The sequence below is a fragment of the Falco peregrinus genome, chromosome 8, assembly GCF_023634155.1.
Source record: "Falco peregrinus isolate bFalPer1 chromosome 8, bFalPer1.pri, whole genome shotgun sequence".
Classification (NCBI taxonomy): Eukaryota; Metazoa; Chordata; class Aves; order Falconiformes; family Falconidae; genus Falco; species Falco peregrinus.
This window is the reverse complement of record NC_073728.1, coordinates 26,114,073-26,133,558: the sequence shown is the minus strand read 5'-3', so window position 1 is coordinate 26,133,558 and position 19,486 is coordinate 26,114,073. Positions and strand designations below refer to the sequence as shown.

The 19,486-nt window shown below is 59.9% G+C and overlaps 3 protein-coding genes across 6 annotated transcripts in view; all 3 read right to left on the bottom strand.

The window, feature by feature from the left end:
• Window positions 1-4,871, bottom strand: part of NHEJ1 (non-homologous end joining factor 1) — a 44,557-nt gene extending 39,686 nt beyond the window's left edge. The window contains exons 1-4 of one of the 4 annotated variants that reach the window (XM_027782322.2): window positions 4,767-4,871; window positions 4,070-4,255; window positions 2,958-3,167; window positions 774-912 (exon numbers count right to left, since the gene is read on the bottom strand). In XM_027782322.2, the coding sequence (XP_027638123.1) occupies window positions 774-912; window positions 2,958-3,167; window positions 4,070-4,255 (535 nt within the window). In that variant the 5' untranslated portion in view covers window positions 4,767-4,871. Of the gene's footprint in view, window positions 1-773; window positions 913-2,957; window positions 3,168-4,069; window positions 4,256-4,371; window positions 4,670-4,716 lie in introns of those variants that run through there. The other 3 variants (XM_055812239.1, XM_055812238.1, XM_055812240.1) reach the window with 3 other exon arrangements.
• A 2,037-nt stretch (window positions 4,872-6,908) lies between these two features.
• SLC23A3 (solute carrier family 23 member 3) lies at window positions 6,909-11,687 on the bottom strand. Its single transcript, XM_005234320.4, is given in 13 exon segments — window positions 6,909-7,320; window positions 7,323-7,436; window positions 7,629-7,724; window positions 7,927-8,094; window positions 8,170-8,275; window positions 8,468-8,721; window positions 8,801-8,948; window positions 9,331-9,454; window positions 9,591-9,772; window positions 10,068-10,141; window positions 10,476-10,570; window positions 11,102-11,262; window positions 11,524-11,687. Coding segments are annotated over 13 exon segments (1,866 nt in total). The 5' UTR covers window positions 11,632-11,687; the 3' UTR covers window positions 6,909-7,084.
• A 965-nt stretch (window positions 11,688-12,652) lies between these two features.
• Window positions 12,653-19,454, bottom strand: CNPPD1 (cyclin Pas1/PHO80 domain containing 1). The gene is made up of 8 exons (XM_005234321.4): window positions 19,162-19,454; window positions 18,814-18,916; window positions 16,231-16,312; window positions 15,514-15,634; window positions 15,293-15,421; window positions 15,062-15,123; window positions 14,689-14,806; window positions 12,653-14,164 (listed from the first exon to the last, which is right to left on the bottom strand). Exons 1-8 carry the CDS (start codon window positions 19,228-19,230, stop codon window positions 13,523-13,525), a joined length of 1,326 nt encoding a protein of 441 aa, XP_005234378.1. The 5' UTR covers window positions 19,231-19,454; the 3' UTR covers window positions 12,653-13,522.
• Between the last annotated feature and the right edge of the window lie 32 nt (window positions 19,455-19,486).

Here is a 19,486-nt window from a genome sequence, read left to right as displayed (position 1 = left end):
AGTGCAGCTGCAGGGCAGACCCAGGCTCCTGTGGTGGGGTACCTGCTGTGGGACGGGGTCTAGGCAACATCACCTTCCTGGCCATAATACATAAGTTAGGGCTGACCCTCATCAGAGCTCACATCCCAGGGGGACAATGTTCCTGCAGAAGGGCAAGTATTACCCTGGCAGCAGGACAGAGCATGGCACTAGCAAGGGGCAATCAAAAAAACAGTGCTCAGACAACCTCCATGGGTGGAGGACATGCCTCCCCCTCCAAAGTGGCTCCCCCAGGCAGGTCCTGACTGACGTCCTACCCGAGGGGGCTTCTGCCCACCCATCCCCCAGGATGGCAAGGTGGGCTGGGCGCTGGAGAGGGGCCCACACACATGGCTGCACTTCCCACGGCAGGGAAAGCCAGTAGCCCCTGGTTGCTCTCCAAGTGCTTGGTGAGCTACCGTACTCGGGAAGGGAGCCCGACACCGCTCCAGGGCCAGCCCTCACTGGCATCCCTGCTGGCTCCTGAGGAGCAGCCAGGGGCCCTCAGCAAAGCAGAGAGCCCATTGGCGACTCCCAAACTCCTCCAGCTACCGGTCAAGGGCCGTTCCTCCCTCAGCTCTCCCCAGGGGATGCTCCCCAGCCTTCTGGCTACTGCCTTGCTGCCGGCATGGCTGAACATGAAACACAAGCCTGGCTGGGTAGTAGCCAGAGGGAGCAGAGCACACCAGCCCTGCACTAAGGAGGAAGCTCGCTCCCTGCTTGCTCCTTTCTTGGCCCCAGGCACCCCTTCTCACCTCTGCTGAGAGCAGCCCCACTCTCCCTGTAGTCTTCGATCTCAGCATCCTTTTGGAGCAGCAGAGAAGTCAGTTCTTGCACCTGGTACTGCAGCACCAGGCTCATCCGAATTAGGGGCTGCACAAGGTGATGGGACACCTAGGATGGAGGAGAAACGCTCCAGGAAAGGTCCAGGGAGGTGCACAGCTGTCCATAGAGCGGTCAAAGCAGGGCAGCCAGCAAGGCCCTAGCAAAAGCTGCATCCCAGGTCACATAGGGTTCCCCAAGACACCCCATGTCCCACCCAAATCCAGTGGGAAGCAGTCAAAAATGTAAGCTGGGAGAAGGGAAGCTAGGTGCTGTGGGACACATCCCTCCATCCCAGCTCCATCCTTTCACAGCTAGGGACAGGACACAGGGGTAGGCAGTGCTCCACCAGCCATTTGGGTGCAGCAGGAGGCAGAGAGTTCCCCATGTGCCACCCCGGCCCTCCCCACAGCTCTGTGCACCCCACGGTGTATTCCTGCACAGGCAACAGGAACAGGGAACCAAGATGTCAAACCGTGGCTTGAGGAACAGGAGAGACTTTCCCAGGGAGGTGAGATCAAAAGCAGAAGGGATGCCAATGCGCAGGACTCATGCAGGCTGCAAGTCCCCATCGCAGCCCACTGGTGCCTGCCCTTAGGTTATGGCTGTACAAGCCCCATGCAGAGCCCTGGGCACGTCCCTTGCCCTGGAGCCTGGCTGGGCCACCCTGGCCCACCAGGCACATGAAGCAGCCTCCTTCCCATCACCTCCCACAGCCCCTGGGAGGGTGTTTGGGATCCTCCTGCCCCAGCATGCCCCTTGTATTTGTGGCCAGGCTGAGCCCCAAGGTGAGAGGGCAGCAAACCCAGCATCGCTCGTGAAGCCTTCTCGCTCCTGCGATGAGCCCACAGTGGGCTCCACGCTCTGCTCACCCCCAAGCACGAGCCACAGAGGTGACGGCCATCACCCACCCAAGCCCTCAGAGGGCACCGGCCCCTGCGGAGCAGGGACAGGGCAAGCAGCGATTTGCCAGGCGGGCTCTGTGCCTGCTTGGAGCCCCTGGCCGGCTGCTGAGTCGAGCTTAGCAGGGCAGAGCCGGCTGCCATTCCCGCATCCACACCAGCCACTCGCAGCGCAGCTGCTTCCCACTTGCCCTGCAGACACCCAGTGCGTTTCCAAGCAGGAGAGGAGCGGGTACCAGCCGAGAGCTCCGGCCGTGCATCTCCTCAGCTCAGCCGCCATGCTTCTTGCCCAGGGAAGGACAGCAAGCCCCTAAGACGAGCCGAGCCGGGACCCCGAGTTTATGTGCTCCCCAGTTCCACCTTGAGAGCGAGGACAGACACCCCCACGGCAGCGGGGGGGGCGCAGCACTCCTCCCGGTGATGCCCAGGCTCGCGGCGGGGGGAGAGGGGACGTGCCTCGTGGCAGGACCCGGCGGGAGGGGGGGTGGCGGGGCTGCAGGGCGCTGCCTGCCGCGGCAGCGGAGCCGCGGGGCTCGCCCGGGGCCGGGGCTGCCGCCGGAGGCTCCCGCCAAGGCGGTTACGGCGGGTGCCGGGCGCCCTCTGGTGCGCGCAGGGCCGCAGGGCCCGGCGGGCGGCGGCGGGGGCGAGGGGCGGCCCGGGGAGCCCTGGGCCCGCAGCGCCCCTCCCGCCTGCCGCGGCTCCGGCCGAGGTGCTGCCCCGGGTGCTCAGCCTGCGACACCGGGCTCCGGGGGCTGCTTCCCGAGGCTCAAAATGTTAGGCAACCCCAGGGTAAGAGCAGCCTCTTAAAAGCCAGGGAGACCCTGCTTTGATACCCTCTGTTGCAACAGATGGGCTGCGGGTGCTTTTGGGGTACCTGCCGCTCTGTGTCCCGCTTCATGGTGCGCACCTGTGGAGAACAGCATCACTCTGCTATGCGGGGCACTGGTGGGGCATCATCCCAAAGTGGGCATCTCCCTGCTGCCCTGGCAGCAGCACGCGCTGGGCCATCCCTGCCTCACTGGGAGGCACCGAACAAGGTGCCAAATCCTCAATGGGAAGAAACAGGGACACTGAACCTCGGGAGGGACAGCAGGCAGAGCCAGGCATCCTACAGCCACCAGTACAGCCCAACACCACCCAAAAGCCTCCCAGCATTAGGAGACAATACTTAATTTTGGCTGACCCCCATCCTAGATTCTCTGCAGGTTTGCTCACCATCTCCACAGGAGCAGGACAGCAGTGGAAGTCCCAGTAGAAGGGCAGTCCCGAGAGCTCGCTCTTCATGTGCAGGCTGAGGCCACTGGCAGTGCGGTGGCAGGAGAAGGAGGTGGCAGTGTCTGGCTTTCCTGCCAGCAAGGGGCACATCAGGTTGCACAGGCGGTGCAGGAAGGCAGGCACAGGGACCATCAGCCGCTTGTTCAGCTCCTGGCGAAATACAAGGTTAGGGGTACAGCAACACTCCAGGGAGCTTGGCACTGGGAAAAAACGCAGCAGAAACTCCAGCATAGAAGGAGCCAAACTACTTTTGCGTGTCCCAGTGCTGAAAAAGCCGTCACTGGGCCTTGGCTCCCAGCCTCACAACAGGGCATTCCCCACTGGATCTCCCAGGCCAGCTGAGCTGGGAAGGCTCCCCTGCCCTACCAGCCCAAGAGGGTCTGAGTGGTGGGCAGGGTGCAAAGGTCTCCACTAGCACATCTGCCCCACATGCCACCATGAGTGTCATAGGCTGGCTGAGAGCTGTCACAGCTCAGCTAAAATGCAGAGCTGGGTGATGGCTGCACCACATGCCCACCCGTCCTGCTACCAGCCACCCAGCACAGCCACTCTGTGACAGAGGGAGACGGCACACAGGGGTGGCACGTGGGCGCCTGGGCACACAGGCTAGGGTGAGGGGATGAGGCATGTCCCCATGTGTCTTGGAGGACATGTTGGCAGGACAACCCATGGGAGCCTGTGCCTGGCTAAGAACATGAACAGGAGTCTCTCCATCACCGGGAAGGCAGCCTTGTTTCAAGCTCCTCAGTACAGTGGTCCTGGAGAAAACAGCTGCCCATCCAGCCCGCAAGTGAAACGAGTGTGCCAGCCTCAGCACGCAGCCCCTGGCCGCCCTGGGCATGCTAAATAGCCTGGCCCGCTCTCCCAGGAGGAGGGTGCTTAGCCGTCTGGGGTAACAGTGCTTGGGCAAAGCTGCCCAGGGACTTCCCGGGCCAGGTGTTTGCACTCAAACCTTGTCGGATCAAACAGCCATTGTGTCACCAAGCAGTTTATACTGGGATGTCAGCTGCTGTGAGGAGAAAAGGAGGTCCCTGGACTTTCCAGACACTCACCTTGGACCTTTGTCCCACAGCCTCAGCGTCTGCACTTTCGTACCAGACGCTGCTGAGGTCGGAGATCAGCAGGATGTAGCCAGTATCCCTGAAGGACGCTTTGGCAAGAAAAGTGGACTCACCAAAGCAGACAGAAGCCCAGGGCTGTGTCAGGAGGCTTCTCTCCAGCTCCTCTGAGCCTTCCATCTGCAAGAAAGCAATCAGGTCTCTGCCTCACCGCCCACCCAGGAAGACCCTGGTCCCTAGTGTGGTCTCACAGAGAGACTTGGTCCCTGCCAGCCCTTTCATGACGCCAGCCCCACCTTGTAGCACTGAGGTGAGGATGCTCAGCCAGCCCTGGTCACACACATCCCTGCACATGCACGCAGCTCTGCTGGGGTGTGCATTTGGGGGAGCTCTGTGCGGGGCAGTTCCTACCCCAGCTCACAATCAGCACCCCGAATGCACCAGCACATGCACGGCAACGTAACTGCTGCCTTCCCGGCGTCAGACGGTGCTGGCTGCCATAACAGCAAGACCTCCACGTCCAAATTAACATTTAAGCTGCCCCACTTTTTCGCGGCCGTCCCCGCCAGCCGCTGCGCCTGCCGCTTCCTGCCCTTCCCGGCGCCAGGCTCCCCGCCTCCTGCAAACACCCGGAGACCCACCGTCCCCGGGGTGCCCGAAGGACCGGGGCTCTGCGGAGCCGCGTAGTTACCCGAGGGCAAAAGGAGCAGGTGGGCCGGAGGCTGCGGGGCGAGGGGCTTTGCGGAGCGATCGGTGCGGGGCCGCACTACTAGCGCTCCGCACTACGACTCCCGGCATGCTGTGCTCTTCCGCGGCTGCGGGGCCGGGCACGCCGGGATGTGCAGCGCCTCACGGCGCCCGACATCCGCGGGGGGACAGCTGCAGCCGTCGCTACTGCAGCGCCCGAGGAGCTCCTGCTCCCTTGCCTGCTAGTGAGGATCCCCTGGCGTATCCCTCTCGAGCATCCCCGGGTGTCACAGGAGGTGCCACGTCCAAGACACTGTGCAAAGCGATAGGGACTGAATGCCTGAAGGCTTTGCGTTGTGTTTGCTCCCGTTATGAAACGTTCTGGTGCAAGTGCCTCGGGCTGCAGACACAGCACAGCCTGGAGAGGCAGCAGCAGCAGCCCGGGGCACCCTGCTTATTCCTGCGTACTGCCCCAGCAGCCGCAGGGTGCCCGTGCAGGCACGGCCCAGGGCATGCTGTGGGACCTGGCTGCTGCACCCCAGCGAGCCCCATGGAGCGGGGGCTGCAGGTGCCTGTGTGTCTCATGCCCGGGGACAGGGCTCAAGGCACCACAGAACACGGCTGTGGGCACCGTGCCCCTCCAGCCTCCTCCACGGTGAGGACAGCCGCGTCCTTGCCCTGGGTACTGACCATCCCACCCCCCACTCGCTGATTGTGATCCCCCGCCTGCACCCCATGCACTGAGGACATCCACCCTGCACCCACAAACTACCCTCCGCCCCTGCACTGCCTCTGAGCCCCCCATTTGGACACTATTCACACCCCGACTGACCCCTTCTCCTAGTGTGCAGGCTGCAGCCACTTTTGGGTCAGAGCTGGGAGAGAGAGAGAGTGTGTATCTGTGTCCATGTGTGTGTCTGTGCGTCACCCCAGCAAGTGTGCATCCCAAGGGGGGTGGCAGGGGCAGCAGCAGCAGGCAGGGGCTTTGAGCTGCAGGACCAAGTGGGTTGCATGGCCAGGTTAGGGTGCAGGAGGGTTTGGGGTGCAGGACACAGCTGGGCTTTGAGCACAGCTGGAGCACAGGGCCAGGTTAGGGTGCAGGGCCCAGGTGGGGTGCTGGCTGGGCTGTGCATTATATGCTGTGCCCAGTGGGTGCAGCTGTGGGGATCACAGGCAGCTGGGGAAAGGGGGCTCACCCCTGGGGACCTGTCCGCACAGTGGCATCATGTCTACCCCATGCTGCAGCCACCTCTGAGTGTTCCTGGGTGTTGTGGAGCTCCTTGCAGCCAGGTGGAATGGGCAACCACAACGTGGAGCTGTGGTCCAGCCTGAGCACGTCACTCCATTGGACCAGCTCCATTGTCTTCCCAGCCCAAGTCCATCCTTCCTCCAAGCTTGCACCCAGGGCTAGCTTGCATCACCCAAGGGCTGCAAAGCCCCAGACTTTCCTACCCCCCTCCTGGGCTTCTGCAGGCCAGTTCAGACTGGTGGAGGCAGCACAGGGCCCTGGCCATGGACTCTGATCTGCTGTCAACACTGGAGCAGTGAGCAAGGCTGGTGCAGGCTCTGCTGCAGCTGATGTAACCAGCCCACAGTGGGAAACAACCCAGGCACTGAGCTTAATTACAGGGGTCAAAGGTGATGTTTTCTTCCCACTGCTGGTTGGTTTAGCAACAACAGCAATACCTAAGGGACATCTAAGTGGGGAGCTAGGACTCATCCACTACAGGTGAAAAGGGGTTCACTGCTTTGAAGAACTGAGCTGAGCTGCGCCCCCAGCTTGGGGCATCCTGATGCGCCACAGCCAGGGCATTAGTATACACCTGGTGCCATGGACATCAAGGGGCCATGGACACAGCTGGGACATGGCAGGGAGGAGGTGGACAGGCAGCCCTCCATGAGCACAGTGCCAGGGGGTGAGCAGAGCCTGGGGCAACAGCCCACTGGGGCTGGCCAAAGCACCGGTCCCTTCCCCAGCCACGTCCACAGGGTGATGGCGGGTTTTAGGGGTATGGACATCCCCAGCTGCTGTAGCACCAGGTGGCTACAGCCTCTACAGCCGCAGTCCTCAGGGCATCAAGGGAGGGTAGGCTAGCAGCTCCTAGGCAAATCCCAGCTGGAAAGGAAAGCCCTAGAAAAGGCAGAGTTGGTTGAAAGTTTTTATAGCTTGCTCCCAAGCAGGGAAATGGGATTTGTGCTGGGAGCGTGGAAGCACAGGTCCCTCCAGTCCATGGGGGCTTCAGAAACAAGGAACAAAGTGGCTTGCAAGCTGCCTTGGGGGCACAGCCCCATTGCCCCATGAGGTGTCACCATGCCATGGGGTCAAGCCATGGTGTGCCATGCAGGCATCTCCATCTCACTCAGCCTCCTGGCCAGCTGCGGCTCCCCTGAGCCAGGTTTGGGGAGCAGGTGTGTCCCTTCTCCTGGGGCAGCAGTGCCCACCTCTGTGGCATGGCTGCCCTCCTCTTCTTCCTCCTTCTCCTCCTCTTCCTCACTCCCTAGGCAGAGGAAGCAGCAGGGGAAGGCTTTGCAGGAAGATGGCAGCAGCCTCTTCAGCCAGCAGGGAGCCCATATGCCTGGCTGGCTTCTCCTCTCTCTCCATTGGAGTGGCAACTGCCTGTCCTGGCTTTCCACAGCACCAGCTCTGAGAGCAGCCCTCGCTCCTCCAGGGTTCCTGCAAGCAGGGCAATGGGCAGCGAGACGCAAGCCCCTTCCTCCAGCTGCACCCTCCCAGCCCACACCAACCCCGGGACTCTCAGCAGAACTTCCTGGAGGCAGAGCTGGCAGTTTGGGGACAGTCCCATAGCCAGATGCAGCCCTCAGAGCAGGAGCTCATGTAGGCAGAGCACCTAGAGCACCCCCTCACCTGAGACAGTGTTCTCCAGGAAAAATGACAAGAAGCCAGTTAAGAAGACAGGCACCATGAGCAGGGAGAGGAAGAGGAGGTCCAGGGGCACCCAGCCTGCAGAGACAGTGCCAGAATCACTCAGGACATCCCAGCCCAGTGGCGGGGAAGAGGCCGGAGCTGCCATGACAGATCCAGGGGTTGGAGAGGGAACTGCCCACTGCTGTGAGCTAACCCAGCCTCCCAGGACATCAGAGATGTGTGGTCACCATGCCACTGAGCCCGAGCCTTTGCCTTGCCTGGGGAATGTCCCCACTACCTGTGGCCAGGTGAGCTGGAGCTGCACTGAACCACCGCGGCACCAGCAGCGCCATGAACATGGTGAAACCGACGATGAAGATGTTCCTTCCTGAGTCAATGTCCACATACTGGAAGTAGGAGATGCCCATACCCACAGCCACGGCGTAGGTGACACAAAGCACCCCTCCTGTGAGGGCCAGGAGTCAGGCAGAGCCAGGCAGGCTGTGGGCACCACAGTGTGGGTGAAGGACCCGGTACCCACCATGAACAGCCAGTGGGATGCGGGTGAGAAGCCCTGCCAGCCTCGGGGACATGCCCAGCACCACGCACACCAGTGCGCTTACTTGCACTGAGAGGCGAGATCCAGCCTGGCAGAAAGAAGGACGGGAAAGCAAGAGTGGGGAGCATCACCCTCTACTCTGCCCCCCCCCATTCTGCCATACAGACCTGCCTTTCCCAGTGCTGGCTCAGTGACAGCCTGGGTACTGCAGGTCCCCCACACCTCCTGTTCCATTGCCTCCTCATCCCCTGCCAACCTTCCTCCCCCACCCTGGGCATACCTGTGTGAGGCCAGTGGCACAGGCGTTGGCGATGCTGGCAGCCGTGCCTCCCGGGGTGCCCAGCAGCCCTGCCAAGAGGCTGCCCAGCCCTTCTGTGCAGAGCCCCCGGTTGCAGGCATAGGGGGGCAGCTGGGGAGCTCGCAGCAGCCTCCCGCACAGCACGTAGCAGCCCACTGAGTTCACGCTGCAGCTGATGGCCATGGCGATGCCCACTGCCAATGCCCGAGGGGTGAGCAGTGGCCACCCCCACTCACCTGCAGCAGAGAGAGAAGGGACAGATGATAGAGGCCCTGGCAGAAGGTGGATGGTTGACCCAGCCCTGCCGTCCCCCACCTGCATAGGGGATGCGGACCCAAGGGGCATGAAAGGTGCTGTTAGCCCAGGACAGCTGTGCCATGTCCAGGTCCAGTGATTCCCAGGGGATGTGGAGGTGGCTGAGGATGGCACAGAGGGTGCCGACACCAGCAAATGGAAGCAGTACCTGCAAGGCAGCAAGGGAACCCTCAGCAGGGGACCCTCCTCCCCACATGCCCTGGCCAGCGCCCCGTCTGCTGTGCCCCAGACCGGACGGGTCCTTGTCCCGTCACCTCTTTCAAAAGGCTGTGCCACATCCCCCTTTACCCCTGCAGTGAGCATCCCAGGCTCTGGTGCTCCAACACTCTCAAGCACAGGTCCCCTCGCAATCCCTCAGCAGTGCCCATGGAGCCCTGGGAGCTGCACCAGGACTTCTCACCCCTGTCTTTGCTCCCAGCACCCAGCTCTGTTCCATGGCCACCAGGTCCCACCTAACCCCACACCAAAGAGCCAGACTCAAAGAAAAGCCTGGGCTCAGCAGAGGGAGAGGGGCAGACAACCCATGGTACCGAGAACATGCGAAGGGTGGGGACAGACAGCCCCATGCAGACCCCCCAAGCCTGGGGCCAGGCACAGAAGGGCAGGCGACAGGATCCCACGTGCTGGGAGAAGGTAACAGCAAGGACCATGAACCTGGGAAAGGGAGCACAGGTCACCATACAACATCACGGCAATAGGGCCCTAAATGCATACTGTGCCCCATTCCTATCCCCATGACACAGGGAAGCCCCAGGGGCTGCACACCGGTGTGGCCCCTGGGGTCACGTACAGCAGTGCTACCCCCCAGTTAGTGGAGCAGAAAAAAGCAGCCTCCTTGTATGCAGACAGCCCAATGATGGAGAGGCTGGGGGCCAGGACCATGGGCCCACAGTGCTGGGCTGCCCACCCGCACACACCGGACACTCCCAGCACCAGCTGAAACAGCCCAGAGACCAGCACGGCTCCAGAGACCTGCAGGAGGAAAGAATGGGACCCATGGAGATCAACCCAACACCTTCCCTTGGCCACACTCCTACCACCCCAGTAGCATCACTTGTTCCCTGTGCTGCACTCACGCCCAAGCTCAGGGGAACACATGCACTCACATTCACCACAATCCTCATTGCCTTTGCAATGGAGACGTGTCCCCACATTCACGGCAATCCCCAGGAGGGCTGGAAAAGGGACTAGGTGTGCAGGGATGCAGGTGGCAACAAGGATTCTGGTGGAGCAGGAGGACAGGGACCCCCAGCTCAGGAGCACTCACCTCTTGCAGCGAGGCAGCTCGGCCCCCTGCAACAGTGCAGTGTGGTGTAGGGCACATGCTGACCATGGCTGTGCCTGGAAGGGAATTTTGGAAGGATATGATGCACACGGATGGATGCTGGGCTCCTGGAGCTGAGTCCAAGAGCATGCAGCACAGAGGCTGCTAGCTGGAGAAGGGCCAGTGTGCCAGCATCCCTGTCCCCTTACGTACTGACCCTAGGGAGGTGACCAGATGTGTTGCAGGCGAGCTCAGGGGCAAGTAGGGTGCTGTGCACTATCACCAGAGGGGCCAGCAGGTGGGATCCCTTACTACCCCCCCATCCCTACTCCATGCACCTCAGCACTGCTGTTCCCCTAGCACTAGCATGGCCCAGGTCCTGTGGGATGCAGTCTCCAGGGCTGCACTCACCATTCCTGTCCACAGTGGCACCAAGGGACAGGTGGGAACTCAGCACTATGGCAGGGATCAGGTACTCGAACGATGGGATTTGAACCAGTGGCAGCCTGGGGAAGGGACAGCAAAGGCACATTAGGGAGGAAAGGGGACAGGGATGCTCCCAAAGCCCTGGCTGCAGGAGGAGCAAGGCGTGGGAAAGGAAGGAGATGAGAACCCCAAAGTGGCCAGATGTCACCCCATGTCCCAAATGTACCCGAGTACATCCCAAGCAGAACCACATGGGATGTGCACAGAGGTCAGGGGCTTTGCCAAAGCACACACCCAGGCCCTGCGTGGGGCATGGGCAGCACAGGCACCAGCTGGTCTGGAGGAGCTGCATGTGATGCTGTAATAAGGCAGCGAGGAGCTAGAGGGAAAGTACAGCAGTTTTGCTAGAGGAATGCATGAGACAGGAGAAGCAGTAATGGCAGGGAGGGGACAGCTGTGCAGAGATGCAGGGCAAGGGGTTGCCCTCCTGCCCCTTCCCACCTCCAGCAAAGCCTGTCTTCCCACAGCCTAAGAGGGGGCAGAGGCATGCCCTGCCGCAGCATCACCCTCCTCCTGGCAACAGCTGCACCCCTTTTGTCCCCCTTGCTCACCGGCTCCCCAGGGTGGTCTGCAGCACCGTGGAGATGCCACAGGCAAAGAGGCTGCGCGCCAGCAGTTCACCGGTGGCCTGGGTGTGGGATGGCTCCTCAGGCAGGGTGGGCAGCAGGAGGAGGTGGAAGATGCAGAGCAAGGAGGCCTGCACGGCTAGGTGCTGTGCGGGGAAGAGACAGGGTGTTTGCAACTCCCTGTGGCGCTCAGAGCTGTAACCCTCCCATGCCTGGCCTCCCTGAGTGGATGCGTGCTCACTGATACCCCCCTGGGCAGAGCCCACCACTGCACAGTCCCCTCCCAGCACACCATGGCCAGAGTCCTTTGCCTGACAGGATGCGGCCCCCACCCTGCCACCTGCAAGGATCTCGGCCCTCTCCCCACCACCCCATCTCTGTGGCTGCTTACCATGGTCCCCCCTTACCTGAAGGGCTAAGCAACAGCTCAGCATCCAGGAGCACATCTTCTGCAGGGAGCAGGATGCAAGCACAGGGCTCCTGGCACCAGGTGCACCACAGTGGCCCCCATTCATGCTGCTGCCTCCCCACACTTCTCCCAGTTTGTGGCACAGAGTGGGTGGGGCAGGCTCCTACACCCCTCAGGGGTCCTCACAGCCCTCACATGGCTGAACTTCCACCTTCTACAGGAGCTGCCCCAGGGTTAGCCATTAACTTGAGTTGGTGAGTAACCTGCCCTTGTGGCCAGGAATGCAAGTGTCACCCTGGGCTGCCACCACAAGGGCCTGGTGACAGCCACCCATGGCCAGGAGACTGGACACTGTTACACTACCAGCTGCCCAGGTTCCACCCACGCCTTTTGTGGTACACAGGGTATTGGGTGTTGGAGCTTGGAGCACCCTCACCAGCAGCATCCTCCAGCTCCAGTGTGCCCTCCTGCCTACGCTTGTTCCTTCCCAGCACAGCATTCCACTGCCCTCCTGGTCCAGCCCTTCCTCACCATCAGGCCCCAAGAAGCCCATTAAAAGCTGCACAGGCTCCCCCCAGGTCCTGCCATTCCCCTCTGTGGGTCTTGTGCCCGCACTAGGAGGGTCTCTGATGGGGATCTACCATGTCCCCCATGCTCCTAGGAGGAAAGCACTGAATCCTGCCACTAGACAAAGATGCAAGACTCCAAGGGATCACAGGCAGGGGATGCTTGTTTTTGTCACAGGGCAGAGGTGGCTGTGCCAGCAACCACAACAGTGACCCTGCCAAACCCTTGCCACTCGGGGCTCACTCATTAACTGGAAAGACTTTGGAGAGCAAAGAGCGGTGGAGACCATGCATTCCCCACATTCCCAAGGATGGGGAATCTCCTCACTCCCACTGCCCTTGCCTTCCCCAGGCACCAGACCTGATATCCCTCCTGTCACCAGAAAGCCTGGCCCCTCTTGAGCCCTGCAGGACAGATCTTACAGTGCTCTTGAGCTCACTTGCAGCACCTAGGATCCGCTTTGCACACCAGCTCAGAGAGCAAGCACAGCTGCATTGATGGGGCTCCACGCTGGAGTATGCGTGCTGCCAGCATGGAGCAGCTCAGCAGGACCAGGCAGGTGCACAGCAAGAATTACTTTTATTGGAAGAGATTTGCATCTACAAAAGAGTGAAAAACAGGTGTAAAATCCACAGTAAAAAGAAGGGGCACAATGAGCCGGGCTGGTCAGCAAGACAAGGTACTTTCTCCCCCACCCAAGGAGCAGTCAGGCACGGTTTGCTCACAGCCGCTGACAGCTGGGGTTTGGGATGGGATCACGCAGCACCGCAGTTTAAAAACACCCAACACAAGCAGGATAAGGAAGCTCAGCCTTAACCACACTTTACCACCTCCAAGCCCAATGGGGTACCACCTTTCCCGGGGGCACAGCGACGTTAGGGTCCCCTTCTGCTGTGACCCTTGCGCCTCCCAAGAAGTGGCCTGGCCTCCAAGGGGAATTGCTGCTATGGCCAGCCAGCTCAGGCTGCTCGCTCCCTGGCTCCTTCAGCCTCCTCTTCCCCAAGCCAGGCACCCCACCCCGCACTGGGGTCACCGCCCCAGCCCCTCCACACACAGCCCCAGCATCCTACATCCCACACACCACCTACCTCTGCCCAGCACCACCAAGGGCCATCCCACTTGCTGTAGGAAGAGGTACAACAACCCTCCTGACCTAGCACCCCAGCCCAAGGGCACCCCATTTCTACCCTCCAGCTAGTAGGTTCCCACCCCAGCACCCCAACAGCAAGTCAACTCTGCCCCAACCTGTCCCAGCAGCCCCCAAAGTGAAGGACACCCCTGCCCTGGGTGGAGGAGACAAAAATGCTGGTTTGGAACTAACGCAGGGGCCTCCAGCCCCATGCATCCCCAGGGATCAGGGTCCCAGAAGTGCAAGAAGTGAGTTGTGTCACACTAGGAGGAAAGGGGCAAGGGGCTGCTGCCCCATGCTTCTAGCTGGGAAAAATGAAGCTCTTGATTCTACTGAGATCCATGGCAGTATGCAAGGAGCACTGCCTCAGCCCCAGGGGGTCCAGCCAGTCCTTTCGGTTGGGGGCTGCATCCCACGTGGGGCCCACACCAGCAGAGCAGGCATGGCAGTGGAGCACCGGAGAAGCTGGAAGCACAGCAAGTCCGAAGGGGCCAGGCTGGCCTGGGGCTGCAGCAGGGGCGGTACGGTTAGATCTCTCACAGGCAGTGGGTACTCTCTGGAAGTGGCCTTGCAGGGGGCTCCTGTGTTGGGGTGGGAGGTGCTTGTCAGGCACCTTCGGGTAGGATAGAGCCGTCATCACACTGCTCCACAGGTAAAGCGCAGTTGCCGTCACACCCCCACAACGAGGCTCCTCGGTTGTCTTGTTCTCTCCCAGGCAATGGGTGCTGCTGGCTAGGGCGATGTCAGGCAGCTCAGGCTGGGGCTGCTCTGGAGCTGGGGCTGGCTGGGCATCCAGCTGGCAGCTGCCCTCCTCGGGGAACAGCGCAGGTCGGGGGCCTGCAGGGCTGACGCTCCTCACGCACACAGACCGGTGCACCACAGTGACAGAGGCGAAGATGGCAGCAAAGCCGGTCAGGTACACCACACCCAGGAGGCAGGCCAGCTGCAGAGAAATCAGCTGTTAGCCCAGACTCCCCAGCAGCACCCCACAGCCAGCTGTGACCCAGAATGGCCACACACTGACCCAGCAGCCATGACGACAAGTGGCACCAGCAGCACCGGGGCTGGATGCCGGGGAGCAGACAGCCACAGTGCTAACAGCAGATGGCACACAGCCTCTTGAAAGCAGGGCCTAAATACCACAAACCAAAGTGCCCCAGCTTAAAACTGAACGGATCCTGTTTAAATCCCCAGCCGGCACACAGTTCCCTCCATGCCACCACTGCGACCTTGCACCATGACTTGTGGGTACTGCAGTCCAGCACAGGGCACAGACCAACCCAGCACCAGGCTGCAGTGCCTCAGGCAGCATGGCTGCAAATCAGCATCTTCTGGCTTCTGACAGCTTCCCTTTACAACAGGGAATAAACCAAGCTGCTGCTCCCAGTGGAAAAGAGGGTCCTGCTCCAAATCCGTGGCCTGCTGGGTCCCAAGTTCTTGCAAGGAACTGCTATCCCATACCCTTACCTTCACCACTTGCTGGTAGAACTGTCCCAGCACATGCTGCCACATGGACTGCTCCATGAGGACACACAGATCCGTGTAGGTGAACCAGCCACGCCACATGCCCTGCCTTTCTGCCACACTGCAGGAAAAAAAAAAGAAAAAAAAAAAAGAGGGAATGGTGGATGTGGCATGGACCTTCTCCATCAAAGAAGCTTGAGCCGAGGCAGGCCTGGAGAAGACCCTGCTCAAGGTCTGTAGAAGGGAGCTGCAGAGCCTAGCAAAAGCTCATGGGTACCCTAACCTTTTATTTTGCTGCAGCAGAGTTAGCTCTGAGCAGGGGCAGCGCCAAGGCTGCACGGTGGATGAAATGCTCACCCCTTCCCCACACACCTACCGTCCTTCCAGCCAGCTCAGCACTTCAAACAGCTCCCGGGGATCTGTGTAGAGACTCCAATCCTGTGGGGACAGAAGTGAAAGGTCAGTGCAGTCAGGTCAGGCCACCCAGCACCCAGACACATCCTTCCCTATTCCTTCATGGGGGGAAAAAACAGAAATCCAGACTCCCCTCAAGGCCTCCTTTCCCCCACCCTGTGAAATAGTTTGCCGCAGTGACAGTGCCACTTACAATGGCGCTTAGGAAGTTCATCTCCAGTGTGTTCATGGTCTGGACATCCACCTTCCCTGCTGCTCCCCACTCGTCGTTGAACACCTCCTCCTCCTCACCCTCATCATACAGGTACTTACTAGCCACCATCTAAAAGCAGCACAAAAGACAGGATCTCAGTCCCCCCTGCACTTCTCCAGGCCTCCCTCCAACCCAGTTACCCCATAGACCACACCACTCACCATGGAGATCAGAAAGAGGTCTGAAGATGAGATCTGCTGGAGGTATTCTGGGTTCCGGTGCCGGAGTCTCTCAATGTAAACCAGCGCCAGCATCATGGAACAGGGTGAGATGCAAGCTTCCCTGTGAGACAGGGCAAGAACCAACCCAAAGGTTATCTGCATGCTACAAACATCCCAGCCACCGCGGCACAACTCGGCTGCTCCGTCCCCAGGTAGGCAGTGGGGAGGTTTAGTAAATAGACAGCTAGATATATCCCAGCCTTGCCAGCTCTATGCCAGCTGTCCTGAGCTGCAGCCGGAGAAAGTGCAGGGGATGCAGGGTGGAGAGCAGAAAACCCTGGCTCCTGTTCCCAGGCGCAGCCAGCTCCAAACTGAGCAGCCCTGCCTGCAGCCAGACACACTGCAAAGGCTCAGCTGCCAAGACCAGACCCAGGGTTCAGACACGGCTACCCAGTGAGCTGCAGAACCATCCAGTACAGACTCCCAATAACAAGAGCACTCCTGCATCCCAGACAGCAGGACCAACTCGAAGTGGGCCTTGCTGTTTCAGGAAGCCACTGTGCCTGCTGTCCTTGCCACCTGCCCCCAGCTCCTCTTTGACGCTAATCAGGCCTAAGCACAAAGCAAGTGCTGGCCAGGGAACAGAAGTGAGTCATAGGTGAGACCAGAGCACCCAGTTCTGACACGGGACATGAAGGAGCAGGTTTTGCTTCTTACCGAGATACACGGGACACGTATTTCTTCTGGAGTCTGCGGATAGGGCTGGGAGCCACTTTCTGCAGCAACTCCACGGCAATATCTAGGACAGGAAAGCAGCAAAAAGGGTTTAGCCTCTCATGACACAGTCCACCCCCACCCTTCCCCTTCTTTCCACAAGACCACTGAGTCTTGGTGTTTGCTCAGCCCCTCAAGTTTAAATTAAACTGTAAAGGTGGGACAGGCCTTATCAGAAGTCAGGGATGAGGAAGGAACAAACAAATAGGCAGGACAGCCAGACCAAAGCAGGAATAGGATGCAAATGTCCAAGGCTCAGTGGCAGTACCAGATCCAGATTAGCAGGTTTGCGTCATGGGGAATTACGTGGTCAGCTGCAGGAAGGCTAACACCCTCCCCTCACCCCACAGGACCTCAGGCAGCCCTTTCAGAGCCTTTCTAGGACCTGATGTCAACACTACGTCTTCCCAGTTCTTTGCTCCCCTCCAACCAGCATCCTCCTCCTCTAGGACTCATCAGCACGGATTCAGTCTCTCCCACAACACAGTCCTGCTGCTCCCGAGATGATGATGATGGACAATGTATTAACGTGAGCGGGAGTCCACAGGCACTAACAGAGTATGGAAAAAGCAATACAGTATAACTGCAGCTCATCTCAGCCCATTTCCCCCATGCTCACAGATGTGCCTCAGCATTCAAGCACTGAAAAGGCCAGAGACTGACGGATGCTGGCAGATGGCTTCAGCAGCTCCCGTCTCGCTTCTCAATGCAATAGGACCAGCTGGGAGCATCCCAAACAGCACTACAATCTGGTGCTTGGCAAGTGTTTTTGACAGGCAACTGGCTCCACTTTGCTGCCGAGCCCTTGGCTGACAGAAAGCAGATCTCATCCCTGCAGTCTTGTGTTTCCAGTGCCCAGGGAAAGAATCACCACACAACCTCTTCTCTCCACATGCCTTCTTTCCACAACTCTCCAGCAACTAAGGGAACAACTGCAGTCCCAAATGAATCATTTGCCCAACAACAGCCACCAAGGTCAGAAACATGCTCCTTTAACGACCTCCCCAGGTTGTTCTAGCCACATCACTGCTAGGATCCACAGACAGGCAGACACAGCTCTAGCCACCCGCTGGCACTTCCCAGCCTCCCACACTGCTCATGCTCTCTTTCCCCGCTGTTGGGCCACCTTTGTGCCACCACAGAGGCAGAAGCAATTTGAGTGATGGGAAGTACACAAGGGCCCCTAGCCTCTGTCCTGATGTGAAACCTAATTCTTCAGCCCACAAATCCAGCCCATGACAGCATGCCCTGCCCTAGAGGGCCCAAAGCAGCTGATCATCATCCCCATCCCACAGCCACAGCATGCTGAGGGTGGTTATGGTTCTTCCTTTCCAGAAGGAACAAATTTACTTTTCAACCTCTTTCCTCAGCCAGCCCCATACTGCTTCCTGCAACAACCCCCAATGCCAAAGACCTCTTCCAGCTCCTCCTGCTACTCTAGACTCTTCCCACAATTCCCCACCATCTCCTTTGAAGAGCAGTGGCATAAACTCACCATGTAGCAATGGCACAGCTGTACCAAGACAGATGCCATAGTCTGAGGTCCTGTTTTTTTGACAGCAGCTGATAACAGCCGGCTAAAGAAGGCTGTAAGAGTCCATAATCCTGCAGACATATTGTCTGTGTGTCACTCCTGCCCCCAGCTGCTGGAGCAGAGACATTTCCTGGGTGCAAGGAAGTCTTTATAGTTAATAGCCCTCAACAGAGTCCTCTTCCGTGAATGTGCCCTTTGAACTTTCAACACTGGTAGTGTCCTGCGGAACAGCCCCATCCCGCATCCAGGCACAATGCCAACCCTAAAGATGAGCCACATGCTTCCCTCACACTGCCTGTGTCAGAACTCGTGACTACTAGCAGTGCCCTGGCAGCTGGCTGCCCTGCCCAGCCTTGCTCCATCATCACATGCCCAGCATCCCCCTTCTCGCAAAGGTAAAGTCACACACAGCCTCTTGACAACTTCAGACCATTTCCCCAGCACACAGCTAATGGAAATGCTAACATGACCGCACTGTGAAGGCCCTCCAGTAAACCACTGCTTGCCTTCAATCACTCCTTTCCACCCTCACCTGCACCAGCTTCTCAGCCTAAACATGGCTGCATCCTTCTGCTCCCCCAAACACCCCTGATGTGATCCAGACAGACACACAGCAGGAACTCGTTCCCTTGGTGCTCAGTTAGAAGTTAAAGGAACTCCCCAGTACTTTGCAGAGCACAAGAAATTGCTCAGGACACCTCTCGTATGGGACAGGGACACAGCCTTCACTCTCAAGGAATTTGCAAGCCATCTAAAGGACTCTGCACACCAATGAGGTGTCAAAAATGCAGCAGTGAGTCAGACAGGGTAACAAAACATAGAGCAGGAGCTATGAGGCTCTGGCATCCTGCCTGCTGTGCGGCGCAAGGAAGGCTGGGCAGGAGTGGGATTTGGCACTGGCAATGGAGCAGGCAACTTGTTGGTCTCAGGCCTTGGGCTACTTCCAACCCCCTTGACTCAGCATTCCCATCTGGGCACGTTCAGCAACCCACCTGCCACGGGGCTAGAGAGATTATCCAGGCTGCAGTCTTTCTCCCAGCCATAATAGAGCCGCTTCCGCACTCTCTCGCTCAGCTGCTGGTGCCTGGGCAAGAACTGCAGGCAGACAGTAGGAACGTGAGAAACGCCCTAAGCGCTCCCCATACCGCACTCCCCACCCCAGCGCGGCTTCGGGGTAACACCGGGCCCGGCAGAGGCCCCAGGAACTCCGCCAGGGGCGAGCGGTCACACGGGGCTCTTCCGGGCCAGGGGTCGAGAAGGAAACGGCCCAGGGGCCTGCGGAGGTGCAGAGCTGGGGACAGGCTGGGCCGGGGACACCAGGCACTACCAGGGGGGCTCACCGTGAACTCCTGGAATCCGCTGAGGGAGAAGGTGCCCTCCTCGTCCAGCAGCAGCCCGTCCAGCTCCATCCCGCCCGCCCCCGGGGCGGGGCTGCCGGGTTCCCCCTGGGGCAGCCGGATCCTCTCCGGGGCTACCAGGCCCTCTCCGGCGCCCGACGGGTACCGGAGCCTCTCGGAGGACGCAATGCCGGTCCCCTCCGGGGCCAAGGCCGGGCCCGGTGACCAGAGCGGAGGCCGCGAAGCCGCTGCCAGGCCAAGCGCTGCCGCCCGCCTTCCTCTTCCGGTGCAGGGGGCGTGGCCCGCCGCGCGCCTGCGCCGCGCGCCC